The 22,671-nt window shown below is 38.8% G+C and overlaps 1 protein-coding gene across 2 annotated transcripts in view; it reads left to right on the top strand.

The window, feature by feature from the left end:
- The window catches only part of mst1rb (macrophage stimulating 1 receptor b), a 28,370-nt gene extending 7,170 nt beyond the window's left edge, over positions 1 to 21,200 (top strand). The window contains exons 3-21 of one of the 2 annotated variants that reach the window (XM_041783120.1): positions 7,029 to 7,205; positions 7,301 to 7,423; positions 8,138 to 8,308; positions 8,404 to 8,564; positions 8,990 to 9,125; positions 9,241 to 9,377; positions 9,718 to 9,897; positions 11,720 to 11,819; positions 11,957 to 12,175; positions 12,273 to 12,419; positions 14,635 to 14,788; positions 14,966 to 15,055; positions 15,145 to 15,357; positions 16,975 to 17,055; positions 17,254 to 17,435; positions 17,567 to 17,676; positions 17,847 to 18,012; positions 19,526 to 19,662; positions 20,614 to 21,200. In XM_041783120.1, coding sequence (XP_041639054.1) covers positions 7,029 to 7,205; positions 7,301 to 7,423; positions 8,138 to 8,308; positions 8,404 to 8,564; positions 8,990 to 9,125; positions 9,241 to 9,377; positions 9,718 to 9,897; positions 11,720 to 11,819; positions 11,957 to 12,175; positions 12,273 to 12,419; positions 14,635 to 14,788; positions 14,966 to 15,055; positions 15,145 to 15,357; positions 16,975 to 17,055; positions 17,254 to 17,435; positions 17,567 to 17,676; positions 17,847 to 18,012; positions 19,526 to 19,662; positions 20,614 to 20,845 — 2,916 coding nt within the window. In that variant the 3' untranslated portion in view covers positions 20,846 to 21,200. Of the gene's footprint in view, positions 1 to 7,028; positions 7,206 to 7,300; positions 7,424 to 8,137; positions 8,309 to 8,403; positions 8,565 to 8,989; positions 9,126 to 9,240; positions 9,378 to 9,717; positions 9,898 to 11,719; positions 11,820 to 11,956; positions 12,176 to 12,272; positions 12,420 to 14,634; positions 14,789 to 14,965; positions 15,056 to 15,141; positions 15,358 to 16,974; positions 17,056 to 17,253; positions 17,436 to 17,566; positions 17,677 to 17,846; positions 18,013 to 19,525; positions 19,663 to 20,613 lie in introns of both variants that reach the window. The other variant, XM_041783118.1, reaches the window with a different exon arrangement.
- The last annotated feature ends 1,471 nt before the right edge of the window (positions 21,201 to 22,671 follow it).

Raw genomic sequence — 22,671 nt, 5'->3', positions numbered from 1 at the left:
CTTTATTCAAGACACAGTGGATTTATCAAACAGGCACGTGACTTATTCATTAAGGGTGTTTAAGGGACACTCTGTTAACTCTGCTGGATAGAATGATTCACGCTCAGATGTCTGTGGATTGTGTCTTGGTTTTAGATAAAGAACACACCTAAAATAGAGAACACCATAGGTATTTATCTGTGCTACTAGTTGTATTTATTAACCATTTTCAGACTCTATCTTGATAGGGTCTGTTTAATATTTTACTGTCAGTGTCTGAATTATATTCTTTTAACAGTAGTATTTGACAAATGAGTGACATGAAGTTAAAATCCAGGTTTACAACGACTGATCACTCTACATGTGTTAAGCCAGATTTTTGACTAATTGCATTTTTTGCAGCCTGTCGTTAAATACTGAGCCCTTTAAAGTGTCACAATCAACTATGTTTCTAGGATCTCGGATGCCCCACCTTGATTCGAAAAGACTGGCAATTTTTTTTTTTGCATCTTTGTCTGGTTTGACACCCACCGGTTGTCAGTGAGATGTACCTTGACAGCTATGTATAGGGTAGCATTTCCTCCCTATCTTTGTATCATCATTTCCCAGAATGACATTATACAATCCCACATGATCAGTCTTTTCATGACAGTCTGACTGAAGGTTAATCTCTAACAGACACTCTCACAGGCTGTTCATCTCAGACCAGAACTACACACTATCATTTTTAAAATAAAATCATATTTAACTTCTGCTCAGAGTTAAGGTAAGGGTTAGGATACCAAACATTGAGTTGAAAACCTGACCTGCAAAATCTGATTACAAAATGTTTATAAAGTAGAGTAAACAATCTGCTTACAGGATAAAAGCTACATAGATAACAGCTACGTAGCTTACATAGCTACTTTGTGAACTTAGCTTTAGCTATGTTAGCTACACAGCTCCATTATCTATAGCTAAGTTATCTTATCCAAAGTGTTTAAATGAATATAGATTAAGTGTAGATTTGTAGCTCATGTAGCTGCTTTGTGAGCTTAGTTTTAGCTACATGAACTACATAGTTATATAAGATACGTAGGTAAGTTAGCTATAGTTAAGTTAGCTTTAGTAACTTGAGTTTTAGCAAACATAGCGAAAGTGAAGATATGTATATAGATAATAGAGCTACATAGCTTATGTAGCTAAAGCTAAGCTCACAAAGCAGCTATGTAAGCTACACATTTACACATAAGCTATGTCTGCTAAGACCTTCATTGCTTAAGCTTAGCTATAGCTAACAGTACTTGGTATTTCCATAGTAAGTGTAGCTAACGTAAACTCACAAAGCAGCAATGTGATCTACATATCTACACTTGAGCTACATTTGTTAAAACTCAAGTTGCTAAAGGTGACTTAGCAATAGACAATGGAGCTACATATCTAACATATCTATGTAGTTAATGTGGCTAAAGCAAAACTCACAAAGTGTCTATGTAAGCTATGTAGCAACCATATCTACATAGCTATATAAGCTTTAGCTCGCTATGCTAAAGCTCATGTTGCAAAAGCTAATTTAGCTCAACTGATTTATGTAGTACTGTTAATTATGTAGCTAGCAAGCTACGTTAGAGTAGGCTTAAGCTAATGAAGCTAAAGTGAGCCCTTTTGCTCTATCTATTTTATGAAATGTTTCTTAGTCTGTAATGTTTGCAAGGTGGTCGTTTCATGAATGCAGCTGCCAGACTTTGTTTATGAATAAAGTTGTATCAAAAAGAAAAAATAATAAGACTGGAAATAGGTTGTACAAATGAACTGTCTGCAGCCAGACTCCTCTAAATCTTTATTCCTCCAGGGGTTTTCTATTTACATTCAGCAAGGGTAACTGGACCAATTTTCTTTGTATGTTTCTACATTTCTACCCCAGGTCCATATTTTCTTTTTCTTAATGCATGAAGGCATGTCTACAATTTTTTCTTCATATAATTTCTTTTCAGAGTACAAGGCTGCTAGCATCACACAGAGCTCTTCAGTTATAGCCGTGATTGACAGTCTGTGACTAAATGACCTATGAACTTACACAGGTGCAAAGACAGTCATGACAATGACTACAACGACTGGCCAGGATCACAATTGTAGTGCTGAATAGGCCAAATAGGTCAAGATTTTTGTTGCATAATCTTACATGGTGCCATCACAAAAGACCAAAATGATCACTAAAAATACCCTATTGTCATGCCTTAAGTCAGAGTTTCTTATGGAGGGATCTAGCCCCAAATATAGAGCTGCATATTACTGTGCAATTGTTGTTCCTGGCTGTACACTCAAAATTGTACACTCAAATTTTTTTTTTTTTAATTATTTTTTTTTTACCAAAACTGTGCTCCTTAAATATAAAAAATGGGGGTTTTGGTGTACCCTTAATAGTCTATGCCATGCACTTTAGTCCTTGTATAAGAGATTTTTGGTTTAGGGATATATTCTCTATATATTCTCTTAGGTTTAATCTTTGGGGTTAGGACAGATAAAAATAAATAAGCTAATTGTTTTGTAGTTTATTCCAAATTGGTAACAGATGTGAGGCTGATATTTATAGTTGTAGTAGTTGGGGTGGGTGGGGTGGTCCACAAAAGCAGGTGTCAACACCAGCAATCCAGAGGAACCATGGGACATGGGAGCCCATTAGCTCCTAGGAAGATAATTGGTTGAAGATGAAGATTGAGCCAGCCCCAACTATAAGCTTTACCAAAAGTAATATTTTAAACCTACTCTTAAGGATAAAGTTGGTGTCTGTTGTCCTCACTATTACATGATTCCATCGGAGAAGGGCCTGGTAGCTGATTGCTCTATCTCCCATATTACTTTTAGAGACTGACGGTCACATGAGCAGGCCTGCATTTTGGGTGTGTAATGTTCAAGGGGGATAATATGGGACAACAAGCTCTTTAAGATAAGTTGGTGCCTGACCATTAAAAAAATTGTTATTGAGAGTCAGAAATTCAAATTTTACCTCAGATTTTACAGGGAGCCAGTGCAGAATGCTCTAGTCATTAGTATTGCTCTTGCATTTTGGACAAGTCAAAATTTATTTACAGCTTAGAAGGATGGCCTGATAAAAACAAAATAACACAAACCAGCATATATGAGATCAGGCACTGATTTTTGACGAGAAGGCCTGGCTTGCAATCTGTGCTCCAGTTCATCCCAAAGCCGCTTGGTGGGGTTTTGTTCAGGGCTCTGTGCCGGCCAGTCAAGTTATTCCATGCCAAACATGTCAAACCAAGTCTTGCTTCTAGTCCTGGCTTTGTGCACTGTGGCACACTCTTCTTGGAATAGAAGAGGGCCTTCCCCAAACTGTTGCCACAAAGTTGGAAGCATAGCATAGCATTGTCCAAAATGTCTTTTTATGCTGCAGCCCTGAAAAACAGCCCCATACCATTATCCCTTCTGCACCAAACTTCACTGTAGGCATAATGCATTCAGCAGAGTGTTGGTGACTTTTATGCACCTTAGTAGTTGTTGACCCTGCTCTGTGATTTTTATGCTGTCTTCTGCTTTGCGGCTAAGTTGCTGTTATTCCTAAACACCTTCATTTTCTAAAAATTTCTCTTACAGTTGAGTATGGAATATCCAGCAGGGGATGAAATTTCATGAACCGTCTTGTTGCAAAGGTGGCATCCATCACAGTATCATACTTGAAGTCACTAAGCCCTTCAGAACGACTCATTTTGTATCACAAATGTTTGCAAATGGAGACTGCATGGCTAGGTGCTTGATTTTATATACCTGTGGCAACAGGTCTGATTGAAACACCTAAATTCATTAATTAACAGGTGTGGCCAGAAATTTTTGTCCATAAAGTGTTTGTCCTAACTTCCTTAAGGCATACTTCTAGCTTACATAGCTGATTAATTTTGACACTGTCGCAAAGGTATGAAGTAATCCTGACCTGTGGGGCTTATTATCTCATAAGAGTTGTGTTCTCCTGGTTAAAACTTTATTTCGTGCACAAATGAATAGCATGGTAAACATGGATTTGTTGTTGAGAGTTAAAGGTTAGAAAGGGTGTTTTCATGGCTTTGTAAAATATAAAGCTGCAGCTTTGCATTAGCTCAGTGTGGCTGAAAATGAAATAAGTTAGTCAGGCATGTTTCAAAGTTAAAAAGCAGTAGCTTCTCTTCAGCTCCAATGAACACGCTGTGTCTTGTTTGCATAATTCTTTGCCAGGAGCAGTAAGTTTCAGGAATCTTGACATCATTGTGAAGTTTCCACACAACAGAGATTGATTAATACTATGAGTCATAAACAAATGAGCTGCTGGTGGGTGGTTTTCTTTATCTGAGGTTGTAAATAGGACAGCTGTTTTCCTCTGCTTCCAAATCAATGCAAATCTAAGATCTTCCTGTTGGCTCTGGCTGCTAACTTGGCATAGACATGAGAGGGAGATCAGTAATTTAATCTTATTCTAGATAACTTTTACATTTTATGTTAAAAAGCAACTCTTCTTGCCTTTTCCTAAAATTAGACTTTTGATAATGAGTCATGATAAAAATATTTTCAGTTTGAAGCACTGATTTAAAAAATACATTAAATTTTCCTCTTAGACCTTAACTTGTCATTTACTTCATGCACATGATCTTTCTAGTGTCATATCTTCTTGTTGATTTGGCCATAAATGGAAACTTTTGCCACTGTTGAGTTAAAAATGTGTCCAAGTCTGCCAAGGACTGCAGTCTAAACTCAGAGTGTCAGTATAAGTAAGCTATCACTAAGTCCAAGCTATCATTAAGTCCAAGAAAAAAGGGATAAAAATAGCTTTTTTGCATGGAAAACTAAGAATGGAAAAAGGCAGTGTACACACTCATCACTATTCAGAAGCAACTGTTGAACATTGGACAGACGCCAGGTAGGACTGAGGAGAGATGACTTTGTGACTTGTGCATTGAGCGAGTGGGAGAGGTTATTTCACTCTTCCAAAATTCCACTGTGGCCATGCATTTAGTATTAATAAGCAACTGAGTTCATTTTTTAGGTCTAAAAAGTCTTTTTTTTTTTTACCGTCATGTTTATTTCTTACTGTTTCCATTCCAATATATTGTCATTTTTGGCTGCTGCTGAGTGGGAAAATATGCCTCGACTTCTTAAATAAACAGATGACTTTGAAAGTAAGGAGGTTATTCAGGATTTCCTGATTCCAGGATGATATCTGAATCTGTTGAAAACCTATTTTCAAGTTGATTCTTTTTTACTTAGTTAAGTAGAGATTTACTCCTAAGATGTCCCGTTCTTTTTGCAGCTGGTCTGAATGTTGCGTAACTGCAGTTAGACTGTTTCATAATGTGAAATATTTCTGCTTTATTTGTTAGTAAATAACTCGTATCTTTTCAATTAAAATCATCCAAAGCTGCTGTTCTGCATTGTAGGCTTGCCACTGAATCAGACCTAAAATAAACATGAGATTCAATCATGTAGAATATCCACTTTTAATGAGACTATCACCTTTATCTCTGACAAATTAGGTCAAAGGTCAAGTGGCTGAATACGTTTGTTCATATACTGGGAGAATGCATACCTTTAAATTTTTGCAACCTCTTGATTTAATGCCCTGTTTCCTTTTTCTCTTTTATATGCCATAAAAATTCATCATTAGATTTCTTCTTGTTTTCATCTGCTGGTTATGAAGCCACATTTAAACAGGGACTCCCTTTATTCAAACAGTGTTCCACCCTACTGTGTGTCTGTAGCTACAAGGCAATCTTCCTTTCACTAGTTATGCACATTATCATTCACCACGGCCTCCCAGATTATAAAATGATCACATTTTCATAACACAATTAACCCTATGCCTCTGATGTGCCTGGGACTTTCTCATTATCACCGTGGTGACCTCCACATGTTTTTTTCTCTTTCTCCTACCTTCTTGCTACAGTGCTTATAAAAAGTATTCGCCTCGTTGGATGTTTTACCTTTTTTATTGATTTAATAAATCAGTCATCGTCAATATAATTTGACTTAAAAAAAATGCGTCAATGTCAAAGTGAAAACAGATTTCTACGAAGTAAGAAGATAAAATATTCCTTTATTAGTCCCACAAGGAGAAATTCCAAATTGTAATGTCCATTAAATAACATATGTAATGTAAAATAAGTGGTTGCATAAATATTCACCCCCTTCAACTTAGTATTTAGTAAAGGTGCCTTTTCAAGCCTTTTTCAAGTCCACATATTCTCTATTGGATTAAGGTCTGGGCTTTGACTCGGCCACTCCTTAACATTCACCTTGTTGTCTTTAAACCATTTCTGTACTATTTCTGAGTCTTCAGCTTGTCTGTATTGTTGAGTCTGGTGTCTCTCGTCTTCCTCTTGTTGATTCTCAAGAAATTCTCCAAGGGGCTCAGTTCAGACCTGTTGGCTGGCCTATCAAGCACAGTAATACTGTCAGCAAACCAGTTTCTGTCTTTGCTGTGGGCAGGTGCCAAGTGCTGCTGGAAGAGGAGTCTCCATAAAACTTCTTAGCAGATTGAAGCATGAAGCACTCTAAAATCTCCTGGTAGATGGCTGACAGCGTTGGCTTCCTCCAGACTCCGGTACCTTGATTTAAAAGGTGGAAATGAAATTTGGGAAATTTACTTTCAAAATTGAGTTTCATTTGAGAAGATTACTTTGGACCACTGAGCAACAGTCCAGATCTTTTCCTCCTTAGCCTACGTGAGATGTTTATGACATCGTCTGTGGTTTAGGAGTGGCATGACACTAAGCACACAACACTTGTGGCCTATCTCCTGGATCCGTCTGTGTGTGGTGGATTCCAGTGAATCCAGCCTCAGTCCACTCCTTGTCAAGCTCCCCTAAATTCTTAAATCTCTTTTGTTGGACAATCTTCTGAAGGCTGAGTTCATCTCTGTTGCACCTTCTCTTATCACACTTTTCCTTTCCAGTCAGCTTTCCCTGAATATGTTTTGATACAGCCTCTGAGAACAGCCTGCCCTTTGAACAATGCACTTCTTAGCCTAAAATAATGAGGGTTTTTTTCCTTCTGCTTCTGTCCGTGGATCTCTGTTGAATTGGTCCTAGAGCATGGAGAACAATGCCACATGCAGAGACCACCCTACCATGGTGTCAAAGCCGTATTACCGGGTGGACCTCTTCAACAGGCAGATGACAGACGTCCTGCTTACATCCCTGCTGGTCACAACCATAGAGAACAAAACTGTGGCCCATATCGGGACCTCCACTGGGCGTCTGCTGCAGGTATAGAGCATAATTTAAACAATTACTACTGTATCTGTTTTTAATTAATTTAACTTGTTTTATTGATAATAATTTGTTATGCCTTTTTTTTGCAGCTTGTGCTGACAAGATCGAGCCCTGTTATCTTTGCCAACTACTCTTTGGTTGAGAACCAGAGAGTGTCCTCTATAGCTGCTGTCTACTCATCAGAGTATCTTCTTTTTGTTGTTGGAGACAAGGTAGGAGAGCAGTCCTATGTTTTTATTTTAGTGTATGATGCAAAGATTAACAGTAGATTTTATAAAGTAGTATAATTGCTTAGTGGATATCATCTCTTTGTCATGGCTGCAGGATCTTGTAGACATCTTTCCACCTACAGCTGAACTGACGTGCAGCTCTGATTACATTACCATTACAAATGAGTTTGGAGTTTGACTGATTATCTGTCTGTGAGCCTACGATGCTCTGGAGACCTGTCCCGGTTGCCTTCTTGCGTTCTGCTCAGTGCATGCTGGGATATGGTTTGACTTCTGTGACCTGGAGAATGAATAAGTGGGGAAACAAAATCAATGCACTTGATATGACTCCTTAGTTTGAAGCAGGGTGGATACTAGAGGCTGGCGCTGGATCAATACCCACATGGGATTTTTAAATTGGGACACAACAAGGAAAGGAAGCAAAACTCAACAGTTTCTCTCTTTGTTTCAAACTGGCCATTAATGGGATTAATTAACTGAACTTGGAGCTGTTTATGTGACCTTTTTATTACAAGCCTGGGGCTGAATGAAGCACAGTATCACCTAACATCTCTCCTGACATGAAAGGAATAATTTATTAAGGAGTGAACTTAGGTCATTCCATTCAGCAGAAATGTTAAATAGGCACATTCATAATTAAACAGCACAGGGTGTCTTTACTGTCATTACTTTAGTGTTTTCAACCCTCCTTTGCAGATGTTCCAGGTTCCCCAAAGAGGGCCAGGCTGTCAACACTTCCTTACCTGTGCCATGTGTCTGACAGCTCCTAAGTTTATGGGCTGTGGCTGGTGCTCTGGAGTGTGCTCCTGGAGGAGTGAGTGTCACAGTCACTGGAGGAACGAGTCCTGCCCACCAGGGATCACTGGGGTGAGGTTTGTTCTTTGGCAGTATCCCATCAGCGCTTAGTGCCACTGAACATTTCATTTCAAGGTGGCAACATATATTCTGCTCTATTGACGCAGTTCTTTCCGCGGACTGCTCCCCCTGACGGTCAAACAGAGCTCACAGTATGTGGATGGGAGTTTCAGTCTCCCTCAAGACCTGCCATCACCTCCAGAACCCACCAGGTCCGAATGGGACAGACTGCCTGCACTGTCCTTACAGCCAAAAGCAATATCACACAGTGAGTGTCCATGTAAAGTTCATTGAGAATATACTGCTCAAACTGTTGGCAGATTTTGGAAAATATCTAGGTAAGAAAGGAAGAGATCTGAATTTCTTTTAGAGTGGTCTTCTGATAAAATGGAGGAACAAAATTTATTATTTTTTCAGCACTGTGGTCTGTCTGTAAAGGCATCTATAAAATAACATCCAAGCTGGATGCTTTATTAGCTGTAATTTATCACTCCATCTTTTGTTCCAAAGCATTTTGATTGTTTTCACTTATAAGTTTTTATTACCTCAACTTCCGTTATTTAAGTTTTGTGACTTCCATCCCTCATATCATTTCCTGAATGGCATAAAGTGGCAGATTTGATTGTCTCTTGCTTTGCAGTAACTTTGCGTGCCACTGACATGCTGTTTGTTTTTTTGTGCTGCTGTTTGTAGCCTGGTGTGCAAGATTCGCTCTGGGGCCACTGAGCTGTCCAAACCGGTCAACATTACAGTGGAGGTGCATGAGGGCAAGGTGGACGGCCGTTACTCTATTGATGGAAAGGCAGAAATGCCAGGATTCACATTTGTGGTAATCTTTTCTATCTCACTTTGTACATCCAGACTATTAAAAGTTGAAAAAAATGTATTTGCAGTTTAATTTCCAGAAGCATGTTTCCCTAAACTTCATTAAACTGTCCCATCAGATACCAAACATCACAGAAATCCAGCCTAACTACGGGCCTCGTGTTGGGGGAACACTCATCACAGTGACTGGACCACACTTGGATGCTGGGAAGACCAGAAGAGTCACTCTAAATGACGTGCCCTGTCCCATTAAAAGGTCTGGAATATTATCCTCCTTTTATCTGCACTCGTTTCAAATTCCCCTTACAACCTTTTGACCTACAGCTGTTTATAGTCAGGCTGCTTGTTAGAAGTTAAGATGAGGAGTTGCGGCTGAGAACATTTTTATTGCCGTGATGAACTTGTTAAGACCTGCATGTAAAATAAAGGTTTAGAAAACTCCTGGTTAACTTCTGAGAAGGCATCATCATCCAGAGGCTGACTCAAACCACAGCTATTTTCCACTGATGTTATCTTATTTTCCACTGAAAATATACCACAGAGAAAGATGCTTTTTGATCTCCTACAGCTATTCACAAATCTCTGTCTCACTACAGTGTCACAGAGCCCAAAGGCAATGTGTCCTCCATCATCTGTCTGTCCCAGCAAATCTCCGAGGTGAGGGATGTTCCTCTGAGTGTTTTCATTGACAAGTCTCCTGTCCTCACAACAAAGGTGTTTTACTACAAAGAAAACCCAAAGATCACATCCGTCCTACCTGGCTGTAGTTTTGACAGGTAAGCCCTAGAAAAAGCCAGCTGATGTGTTTCTTCATCTGGAAGGAAACTTTTTTATGTGAAGAGAAAGGAAATGCAAGAGAAAAAAATGTTGAACTACAGATCCTGATTGCAGAAAAATTGGGACCTTGTGTAAAATGTGAATAAAAACAGTAAACAGTCATTTTCAAATCCTTTTCAATCTAAATGAAATTGAATTGAGCTTAAAGACAATATATATGATGTTCAAACTGATAAACTTAATTCTGTGAGGGAGAATATCCACACGTCCTGAATTAGATGCCTGAAACACCCTCCATAAACTGGGTCTGGAATTGGGGTGACACTCACTATGTTTACATGCACAGTTTAGGCATATTTAACTGGACTACTGTCCAGGTATAACCTTGCAAAGCAGATGGATACGCCCATTTACTTGTTTTTCACTGGTGAATCCATCTTGTTAAACTCCCATCTGAACCATTTGGGCCCGGTTAGAAAGTGACAGGACTGATCAGCGACGAGGGGCAGTACTTTCAGGCGCAGCAGAGTCGTGACGTTAACAAGCAGCAGCAAGAGGTGGGTGCAATTATGGCGGAAGAGCTTAGTGTGGATGCTGCTAAAGTGTAAGTTTTATCAGAACTTGACAACAATTCTCCGTTAAAAGAAGAACAAAGAACAACAGTGAGTTGTTTTCTTTTCAAAAACAAACGTTTCCTATTGAAGCTTTCCCAGATGGATGTGTGAAACACATCCATCTGACAGGTTAGTCCAGGTACAGACCAGAGAAAAAATTGATGCATCACTTCAAGTATTTCCTACTTCAAAATGCTGGATGCCAGTATGTCCCCTTTCAGCTATGTTAGCATTTATGCTGTTTGATGTCCAGGTGTTGAGGCTTCAGATCGTGCACAGCACATCTAGTCCACTTAGGGTCCTATTAAAGTGTGTAAATGCAGGAGTAAATTGATTTGAAGTACACACTCTATGTGTCTTAGTCCAACTTTGAGTAATTCAATTTAGCGGGATTTAATTCAGAACATGTTTACATGCATTTTCTTAATCAAATTTTAGTCAGACTGGCACAATAATCTGACTTTGTCAACTGCATGTAAATATACTGACTATTTGTGAATGTAAGATTTAAGCCAGACTAACAGCTGTATCAGACTGGATGTGTAGCAGCTGCATAATGGCACAGCTGTGTCACGGCTTGATTTTCATTTTGGTGTGCATGTGAATTATTTATAGATGGGTGGTTCTCAACTGGTATTGCATCAGGACTCACCACCACCTCCTTAATGACAAATCCTGACCCATATTTCTAATGTTTCTTATCAAAACAAAATGTTTTTAATGAAAGAAGGGGCAGCTTGAACTTGAGATGAAACAAAAAATGTGATGGAAGAAAGAGATGGAGACATATCCTTCAAAAAGTACAATGTAGACTTTTGCCACATTTTTCCCAGGCACACATCTGTGACCCGCTGAAAATGGCTTTGTGACCCACTTCTGAGTCCTGACCTATCAGTTAGAATAAGTGTTTTTGACTTGCCTTGTGTGTGTGCTGCATTTGGCCGATGCAATGCACATATAGAAAGTCATGAGGAAATATTTTCAGATATTTTTACCACAAGCTGCACGCGTCTTTAAGTCAAAACAGACAGGAATGGTCATGCATCAAACATGCACCTAGTCTGAAAGAGGCGAAATGCATTTTAAAAATCCAGTTTTAGCCAAAATGATAGAATAATTCAACTTCTTATAACTACACATCATCATAATCTGTGAGAGAACATGATGCTATTTGAACTGAAAACTTAATGATCTCTCTGTGTTGCAGAGGGTCCAAGATTGTAATTCAAGGGGAAAACCTGGATTCTGTGTACCGCACCATCATCCGCTTTAAACCCAATGAGAGCCACTTAAAACCTGTAACAAGGGTACAGTGTACATCATACAATTTACTAGATCCATTCAAAAAGTGTTATTTTATAAGTCTGATATTTAGTACCACCTGTTTATCTGTCTTTTTTATTGTCTGGGCCCAGCATTAACTGGTCACGGCACTGTTTTTCAGGAGTGCATTGGCAAGTCCTTGCCTACAAGGATGGAGTGTTTCTCTCCTGCATTTCACAGAGATGAGACAGAGGAAGGAGAGCTTTCTTTTGACATGGACGGAGCGGTAGGACTCTGGAAAAAAGAGTTCTCCTACCACCCTTATGGCCGGCCCATCCCATTTGAAACAGAGGGACATGTTTTGAGTTTGTACCCTGGGTTTGATGAAGTTTCATTACATGTAAGAAAGAAATAGTACTATGGATATTGTCTCTTGAATGAGGATTAAAATGCTCTAATTTGGCTTATAACATTGTGATGTACATCTCTGTTGGCAGCATCAGAAGCTGAATCTGGTGAGCTCCTGTATGACCATCATTATGACGGTGGCAGGAGTGAACTGTGATGCTAAAGTCCTGGATAATGAGATCACCTGCAGGATCCCCAAAAACATGACCATCCCCAGTGAAGGGCTGCCAGTGGAGGTCAGTCTTACTTATTAAATGAATGACTTACCTGGACCAAACATGTATCAGGATCCAATCAGCCTTATGTACTGTGAGAACAATCTGACAAAGACCACAGTACACACATGTATACCCTGTACTACACCCTTGCCAGTACATAGATACCTTCACTTTTGGGGATATTGATGATAATTTACAATACATAGTAGACTGATGCCACTTTCATATACAGTATGTATAGTTATTCACAGGCTGCTGCCATGAAACAGATCTTTGCACTACATCTGGAAATCAAGAGACCCTCAGCCCAAAAAGTTTTTAATAGCATTGTGTTTAATGTTTTAAACCTTTAATTTCCTTCCATCACTCCCAGCTGACAGTGCCATCAAGACTGGCGAGTTTATAGATATTTGATGCTCTTTCCAGTGACATTTTCTTGCTCCCCTTGTGGGATCCCAAGTTTGTTTCCACTCCAATAGAGATAAATCTCTTAAGCCAGCTACAGCTAATGTCCTTGGTCTTACTCTGACTCCTAAAACCCTCTAATAAAGAAGCATCCCTGTTATGTTCCCAAACTTCCTCCCATGGTCCCCCATCTGTCTAAAACAGCAGCAGCAAAGTGATAGCTGCACTATGGGCTCAGACACCTTCAGCAATGATCAGTCTTTTCAACAGCTTGCATGCATACATTATATCTTTCCTAATTTCAAAGTTCAAAACCATAGATTTATATTGATCTTCTACAGTAACTCAGCTCGGAAGTTATTTAGTGCATTCACGACAATCTAGCTATGTGTTCTGTGCGTATTAAAATACTCTTATAAAAGTACGCACATTATTTTCTCCTGAAATCTTCAAACCTAAAGTAGAGCCAATGAACCTGCTTGTCATGTTTTCATTAGATTTTTCCCCTAATTAGTTGAAACTTTGAAATTCCATCAGAGCAATGACAACTAAAGAGTAAGTAAGTAAACTTTCTTTATACAGCACGTTTTAAACAGCTTTCAGCTGACTAAATTGCTTCCCACTTAAAGCATAGTAAGAAACAGCCGAACAATGCAGGAGATCATAGACAAGACACAATAACGTGGCATAGAGTACACATTCACTGAAAGGAAGATGTAGCTCAGATTGGAGAAGTTTTTAAGCAGTATCAAAAGCCAAAGAGAACAGGTGGGTATTGAGCTGGGCCTTGAATGACTGTAGAGTGTTTGTAACTCTAACTTGAGGAGGCAGATTGTTCCACAGACGTGGACCTGCCACTGAAAAAGCACGGTCACCTCTGAGTTTGCGTTTGACTCGAAGGACGACCAGGAGGGACTGCTCAGAGGATCTAAAGGGACCGAGGTGGGGTATATGGGATTAAAATGTCTGATAAATAGGAGGGGGCTAAACCATGGAGAGATTTAAAAACCAGCAATAAAATTTAAAATGTATTCTAAAATTAACTGGTAGCCAATGAAGGGAGGCGAGTACAGGGGTGATGTACTCCCATTTGCAGGTACCTGTTAAAAATCCAGCTGCAGCATTTTGCACATACTGCAGGCGAGACAAAGCGGACTGACTGACGTCCAAATAGAGGGAGTTACAGTAGTCAAGCTGTGATGTTATAAATATGTTTGGATACGTATTTCAGTGTCTGTAAAAGATAAAAACGATTTCACTTTTTCTAAGAACGTAATTGATAAAAGCGTCCTTTCACTACAGAATTTATGTGTTTGTCAAATTTTAAAGCAGAATCAAAAATCACGCCAAGATTTTTTCCAGATGGTTGGAGGTGGGATGATAGTCGGCCAACGTCTTTCTGCAGGGAACTGGTGGAGTCAGGAGGGGCGAAAAGGACTACTTCAGTTTTTTGTTCATTTAGGAGTAAGACGTTTTGAGCCAGCCAGTCTTTTATTCCTTGGAGGCAGTGGAATAGTGATTGTAGCCACTGTGGGCTTTGGCTTTTTAGTGGGAGGTAGAGCTGTAAGTCATCTGCATTAAAATGAAAATTTAAGCCATGTTTTCCTAATAGAGCACCAAGTGGCAGCATATACATTGAGAACAGGAGAGGGACTAAAACAGACCCCTGAGGAACCCCACGGACAAGGGGGCTGAAGAGGAGGAAAGATCATGAAAACGTACTTTAAAACTTAGTTTTAAAGTATGGTAATGATAATGAAATGAGAGTGGTAATGATAATGAAACAGAAATAGTAGTAGTAACTTGCTCTGATAAACTGTTCTTCCAGATCTCCATCAATGGACAAATACACAACGTTGGTGCGGTGGTGAGGGTCAGCAACCACTACATGGTGGGCATTGTTCTGGGGATCCTGGCAGCGCTTGTGGCTGGGGCAGTGCTGGCCTTTGTGGTCATGAAACACTTGAGGAAGAAGAAGAAAGGTAGGCTCATCTCTGCTCTGTGGACCTTGATCCGACCTGTTGATGTAACAGTGAGCAGAAGTGGGAGGGATTTGGGCCATTCAACTAGAACATCCCTGGTGTAGCATAATATGTGCAGGTGTTCTTCATCTATGGTTGATGATTAAAAAGTATTGTGAAATTTTTTTTTTTTCTTAGCCGCCATGGTAGAAAGCCGTCTGTCTCACAGTGGGAACTGCTCAGTTAGGAATAACGTGGAGCTGTCACCTGTTGGAGACTACAGGAGAGGTGACACTCTTACTAAGTGCACTTACTTAGACATGCTGTCAGTACTCTGACTAATACATTGACTCCTCTCTCCTGATTTTCACCAGTAGTATCCCTGAATCCTCCCACCCCATTAGTGGGGCCGGTGGTGTTCCCCAGTCTGGCCTATGCTGCAGGCAGCATTGATCCAGCCCTCACTCCCCTTGTGCCTGCTGATAAGATCTCCATCACCAGCTTTAGACCAGAGCTGCTGGAGGAGGTGAAGGATGTTCTCATTCCTGCTGAGATGCTTCTTGTGCAGCATCATCGTATCATAGGAAAGGGTAAGAATTCCACTCCTGCTTTCTAAAACATACAGTCATGGATGAAAGTATTGGCACCCCTGGAATTTTTCAGAACATACACCATTTCTTCCAGAAATTGTTGCAATTACAAATGTTTTTGGTATACACCTGTTTATTGCCTTTATATGCACTGGAACAGCACAAAAAATCTGAAGTAAAAAGACAAAATTGACATAATTTTACACAAAACTCAAAAATGGGCCAGACAAAATTATTGGCATTCTCAACTTAATATTTGGTTGCACACCCTTGGAAAAAAAATATCTGAAAGCAATCACTTCCTATAACCATCAACAAGCTTCTTACACCTCTCAATGGGAATTTTGGACCACTCTTCTTTTGCAAACTGATCCAGGTTTCTTGGATTTGAAGGGTGCTTTTTGCAACTGCAGTTCTGAGATCTCTTCATAGGTGTTCAGTGGGATTAAGATCCAGACTCATTGCTGGCCACTTCAGAACTCTCCAGTGCTTTGTCTCTAAACATTTCTTGGGGCTTTTTGAGGTATGTTTGGGGTCATTGTCCTGCTGGAACACCCATGACCTCTGATGCAGACCCAGCTTTCTGACACTAGGCCCTACATTGCTGCCCAAAATTTTTTGATAGTCTCCAGATTTCATGATTCCTTGCACACAGTCAAGGCACCCAGTGCCAGAGGCAGCAAAATAACCCCAAAACATCTTTGAACCTCCACCATGTTTGACTGTAGGTACTGTGTTCTTTTCTTTGTAGGCCTCATTCTGTTTTCTGTAAACAGTAGAATGACGTGCTTTTCCAAAAAGCTCTACCTTAGTCTCATCTGTCCACAAAATGTTCTCCCAGAGGGTTAGGTGTGATTTCTAGATTGCCAGCACCTGTTACTGCCACAGGTGAGTTTAAATGAGCATCACATGCTTGAAATAAAATGATTTACCCACAGTTTTAAAAGGGTGCCAATTATTTTATCCGGCCCATTTTTGAGTTTTGTGTAAATTTTGTCAATTTAGTCTTTTTTCTTCTGATTTTTTTGTGTTGTTCCAATGCACATAAAGGCAATAAACAGGTGTATACCAAAAACATTTATAACTGCAACAATTTCTGGGAGAGTGGTGTATTTTCTGAAAAATTCCAGGGGTGACAATATTTTCGTCGACTGTAACATTCACTGTAGAAAGCTTTGTAAAAGCTAGTTTATATTTAGGACGACCAGAGACATTATATGGTCTAAAGTATTTGGCAACACCGGTTAATTATTGAATTGGATGTTTCAATCAGACCCATTACCACATGCATATAAAATAAGAACTTGACTGTCCCGCACTGAGCACTAAATTCAACCCTATCAAGCACCTTTGGGATGAACTGGAGCAGAGATTGCAAGCCAGGCCTTCTCACCCAACATCAGGGCCTGACCTCATAGATGCTCTACAGAATGAAAGGTGCACAAATTCCAGCAAAAACACTCCAAAATCTTGTGGCCTTCCAAGTAGAGTGGAGACTATTAAAGCTGCAAAGAGGGGGGGACTCCATATTAAAGTCTGAATGAAATGTCAAGTTTGCTGAAAAATAGTTTTGCCCACAGAGTGTATATTCACTTTTATTCTGTTGATTTCCTGCAGGTCATTTTGGGACCGTCTATCACGGCTACTTCACAGACCACAACAACAGAGAAATCCACTGTGCTGTCAAGTCGTTGAACAGTGAGTATAATGTGCTTAGCAAGGATACACCTTTGGAAGGTATGCTGAAATAATTCTCACTTCCTCTGCTGTGGGAAACACGGTCACAGGATTTGAAATGCCCTCTTGATGCCTTCTAAAAAATGCTTTCAAAATTGTGTTTTTTTAGCATCTTCTTTTCTGTACTAAAGTATAATGCATATGTTTGCGTGTTATCAGGAATAACAGATGTTGAGGAGGTGGAGCAGTTTCTAAAAGAGGGCATCATAATGAAGGCTTTCCACCACACTAATGTGCTGTCTCTGCTGGGCATCCTCCTGCCGCAGGAAGGGCTCCCTCTAGTGGTTCTACCATACATGAAGCATGGAGACCTGAGGCACTTTATTCGCTGCGAGAAGAGGGTGACTCATTAAAATACTAGACATTAATCAGAAACATGCACAGACCACAGTTTACTATCAAAGATGCTGCTATAAAATATTTCATATTTATCTGTTCTAAGTTTTTGTTTTTGTTGCTGGGATTCCTTTAGAACCCTACTGTAAAGGATCTGATTGGGTTCGGGCTGCAGGTCGCCAAAGGGATGGAGTATTTGGCTCAGAAGAAATTTGTGCACAGAGACCTTGCAGCACGTAACTGCATGTGAGTCACCAAGATAATCCAAAAAAACATTTTGTACTATGAATAAGAACCAAATATCTGTCTCAGAATGCTGAAGAACATTTCATATGGCTCATTTGTTAAATGCTGTTACATCACAGTGCTTAGTTATGTTTTTAACAAAATGTTATTATTCTGTTCCCTGTCTGAAGGCTGGATGAGTCATACACAGTCAAAGTGGCAGACTTCGGCATGGCCAGAGATGTTTTTGATAAGGAGTATTACAGTGTTCAGGATCACAGGAAAGCCAAGCTGCCTGTCAAATGGATGGCCATTGAGAGTCTGCAGACACAGAAGTTCACCTCCAAGTCTGACGTGGTGAGACTTTTCTTTCAAAAAAAGTCTTTGTGAAAATATATTTAACCTTTTTAAACTACTCATTAATGCTGTTAAAGCTCCAATGAGGAGTTTTTAAGTGATTATGAAACAATCTGAAATGAATAATAGTGACTTTATATGACAGACAAAAACTAAAATGTGAAAGAGACATGACAAAGGAATGATAAAGGAAAAAATATGTGGAAGATCTTTTTCTATGTACTTCAGGGAAAAAAATCCAATGTGCAGAAAAGCCAGTATTTTGAGAATAGCTAAATGTTGAAGGTTAAAATGTTGAGTAAGGTCATGATATTAAGATAAAGTGTTGAAATGTAAAAAAATACTCATGTTGGGGAAAAAGTAAAAAAATGAGGAATAATCAATGCACCTGTTAATTATTGAATTTAGATGTGTCAATCAGACCCATTACCACGTGTATAAAATCAAACACCTAGCCGTGCAGTCTACATTTGCAAACATTTGTGATACAACATGGGTGGTTCTGAAGAGCTCCGTGACTTCAAGCATGGTACTGTGATGGATGCCACCTTTGCAATAAGATGGTTTGTGAAATTTCATTCCTGTTGGATATTCCACAGTCAATTTAAGTGATGTTATGAGAAAGTGAACGAGTTTAGGAACAACAGCAACTCAGCCATGAAGCATGAAGACCATGTAAAATCACAGAGCGGTCATCAACTGCTAAGGTACATGGTGTACATTGGAAATAGTCACCAAAAAAAGCCAAATTGTTCACGAAAGAATGATGTGCAGAAAGTCAAAATGTAAAAAAACAAGTCAAAATGTAGAAGGAGAAGAGGCGAAAAGTTAAGAAAAAAGGTCAAAGGTTAATAAAAAGTCTTTATGCTGAAAAATAGAATTAAAATTTGAGGAAAAGGGCACAAAGTTGAGTCAAAAAAAGGCAAAAAGTTGAGAGAAAAAAGTAAAAATGAAGGGGGAAAAGGCATACAAAAGTCTTAAATAATGTGGAAAAAGGCAAAAAGATGTAAAAAAAGTCCTTCTGTTTATGAAAAGGTTAAAAAGCTGAGAATAAAGCCAAAAGGTTGAGGAATAAGAGCAAAATACGGTAAAAGGCAAAAAGCTGTGAAATAATTGACAAAAGAATGATGTGCAGAAAGACAGTAACCTATGTAAAAAATTCCAAAATTAGGAAAAAAAGGCTAAAGGTTAATAAAAAAGTCATCATGTTGAGAAACAAAATCAAAATGTTCAGGAAAAAGGGAAAAGTTGATAAAAAGTCATGTGTTGAATAAAAGGAAAAAAAGTTTGGGAAAAAAAGTCAGAATGGCAAGAAAAACAGCTGATAAAAAAAGGTCACATTTTAAGGAAAATGTTTTAATTTGAGAAGTGTTGCGGAAAACATCAAAATGTTAAGGACAACATTGAAATGCTGATAATGTCAGAATTTACTGAATTGAAAAAAAGTCAGAATGCATGCCAGTAAAACAAACAAACCTAAACCCTGATATGTCACATCTTCTCCTTGGTGCAGTGGTCCTTTGGTGTGCTGATGTGGGAGATGCTGACCAGAGGAGCCAGCCCGTATCCAGAGGTGGACCCTTATGATGTCACACATTATTTACTGAAGGGCAGAAGACTCCCCCAGCCCCAGTATTGCCCTGACCCTCTGTAAGTAGTCATAAATAAATAAATAAATAGATAATTTTTCATAAAACTATAACCAATAATATTTCCACTGCCGCTTCAGTCACATACATCCTATGTCAGACTTCACAGAATAAACCACTGAATTAGTATGAACAAAAAGAAATAATGCTTATAAAGACCCTCACCAACTAGCCAGCAGTTGAAAAAGTTTCACAGAGTCACTGTTGTAATAACAAGATGTTCCAGTGCTCACTGAGTACTCTGAAATCCGTGAATTGTCCACTACTTGGTATTCTGACATGGTTAGGCAGTGCAGTTTGAGTTAATGTTTATTTGTAAAAAAACACCTCCAAGAAAACTTTTCCTGAACACACACTCACACAGCTACCCCCCCCCCCCCACACACACACACACACACACACAAACATTGTTACAAAACCTCTTTTACTAATGTTTTAATGATAAATTATGGAACGGAAGCTTTTATCACTGACTAACAGATTAATGGAGAATAAATCAACCATTCAAATCCCTCATTCACCCTGGCCATGCCATACATCCAATGTGGGTTAAGGGTCATAGAAGAGTTAAATGAAAGATAAATAAAACAGTTCTTCAGAAAAAAAACTGGAGCAAGCTATAAGGTTAGTATTTAGCATTGAATGAAGTATTTGAATGAGACAGCTCATTTTGCTCTGCTTAAAGATAACCAAATCCAACCACCATCTCCTTATTAAAATGAAACTTTTTTTGTATTTATAAAACAAAATAGAAAAAAAATTGCATGTTATTTTCTAGACTACTGGTCCTAGTCGAGACATAGAAATGGAAACTGTACATTCCACACATACGTATAATGTGTTATACATCCAGGCACACTGTTTATTATTATTGCTTTATTTTTATGCAATAATATACCAGAGAAAGTTGGACATTCACAGTTTGCTTAGACGGTTTTGACTATTTTTCCAGGTACAGCATCATGCTTCAGTGCTGGGACCCTGATCCAGAGTTAAGGCCCAGCTTTGCTACGTTGGTGTTGGCTGTGTCCACCATCCTGTCCAGCCTGGAGGGAGAACATTACATTAGTCTGAATATAACCTACGTTAACCTGGACCAACCACGACCCTACCCAGCCCTCACAGAGTCTGCTGATGAATATGACTCCACGGATGTTGAAGACTCAGGCTCAGTGTCTTCCTGAACCACTCCTCTTCCTCTTTTGACTTTATATCAGCCATTTAGACTGATCTCAGTGCTAACAGCAAAAGTACAAAAACCCTGTCAGACTGGAACACGGTCTCTCACCAAAAAGCATCTAAAACAGACATCAAAAAATGTTTGTGTTTAGGAAAATGGTTGTAAGATGCCTTTAGCTGGCAGAGCAGTCTGTGACTGCAGCATAATGAAGGTGAAGTTTGACCTTACAAACTCAGTGATCTGAACAGCTTTGAACTGACTTTTATTATTTAATGTTTTATTCACTGACACCAGATATCACTGATGATGTACAGTGCTTGACAAATTTATTAGACCACCCTAACCCTAACCAAAGTAAGGTTTATGCCACAGCTGCCCTAAATTAACAGCATTGGTAATCACCAAAATTATTGTCTATGTTTCTGCAATGGTTAATACACCAACATGTAGAAGCTTTAACCGAAATGACATTTTTAATGCTAAAATATAATTATTATTGTTAAAGAATTTAACAATAAAGAATTTATTGTTAAGAATTTTCAAATTTACCGATTTACAAAACAACTGAAAAAATAGCAAAGCACATTATTATATCACTGTATATCTGATCAGTTTTGTTTTTTTTTGGTTTGTGTGATAGCCCAAAAAAACTGTTGGTGGTAAATGTTGGTAACAGTAACTAAATATCCCATGAGAAGCTAGCTCACACTGGTTTACTATACATGTGCTGGTTGGCTGTTAACAAGTGTTGAAAAATAATCATGACATAAATATACAGTGCTTAACAAATTTATTAGACCACCTGAAATATTTGTCTCAAAGACCATCCAGCATCATGAAGTGTTTTAATGTGGACTCTTTAGTTTTCAGTGAGCTCTCGACGTTTTACCATTTTGAACAGGAATGAGGAATTTCAAACTGACTTCACCCAAATTTGAACCGGCTCACTGGGCTTCTCTGAGAAGTCAGAAATGAATCAAGCATAACATTCAACCACTAAGACGATTTTTTCTGGTCAGGAATGCAAGTAAATAACTATAATTTGACATATTAATCAAGAAACATTAATGTGCTTTTCTATTTGTCAGTTGTTTTGTAAATCAGTAAATTTGAAAATTCATGGATAACAATAACAGTTATATTTTAACATTAAAAAATATCATTTGGGTTAAAGAGCTTCTACATATTGGTGTATTAACCATTGCAGAAACATAAACAATGATTTTGGTAATTACTAATGCTGTTAATTTAGGGCAGCTGTGGCATAAACCTTACTTTGGTTAGGGTAAGGGTGGTCTAATAAATTTGTTAAGCACTGTATATGCGTAGATGCTGCCTGCACTGCTACTGTTCATAGGAGGGATATGTCTACATGGGTGCCATCTTGGAGGGGTTCATTATAAATGTATGTGTCACATTTACTTTGTTTAACATTGTTTTGTGCTGCTACACCACCAGGGCCATGTGTATATATCACTGCTGTTGGGCTGAAACTTGGTATCACTATTTTTTATGAGTTTAAATTGTTGTCAGTGCTATTGGGCACACTATACATCCATCTGTTGACTTTAACAATTTTTAAACCAATTGAAATGGCAAAGAACTGGGCCTCCTTTGAATGAGAGGTACTTTCACGACGCCAAAACTGCTATGTCCACTTTTGTTGGTCCAAAACCCTTGTACTCTAGCAGGAAAATTGTTAAAAGAAACATAAAATTGCTTCAGTTAGTAACAATACAACATGAACTTATTTTAACAGCTTGTTACCAGCTGAGGAAGTTTTTAAAGTAGACCCAGGATTTAGTGCAGAGCACTTTTTGCACAATTAAA

This window comes from Cheilinus undulatus, linkage group 3 (genome assembly GCF_018320785.1).
Source record: "Cheilinus undulatus linkage group 3, ASM1832078v1, whole genome shotgun sequence".
Taxonomy (NCBI): Eukaryota; Metazoa; Chordata; class Actinopteri; order Labriformes; family Labridae; genus Cheilinus; species Cheilinus undulatus.
The sequence above is the reverse complement of the archived record's forward strand: the minus strand, read 5'-3'. Positions and strand labels throughout refer to the sequence as shown.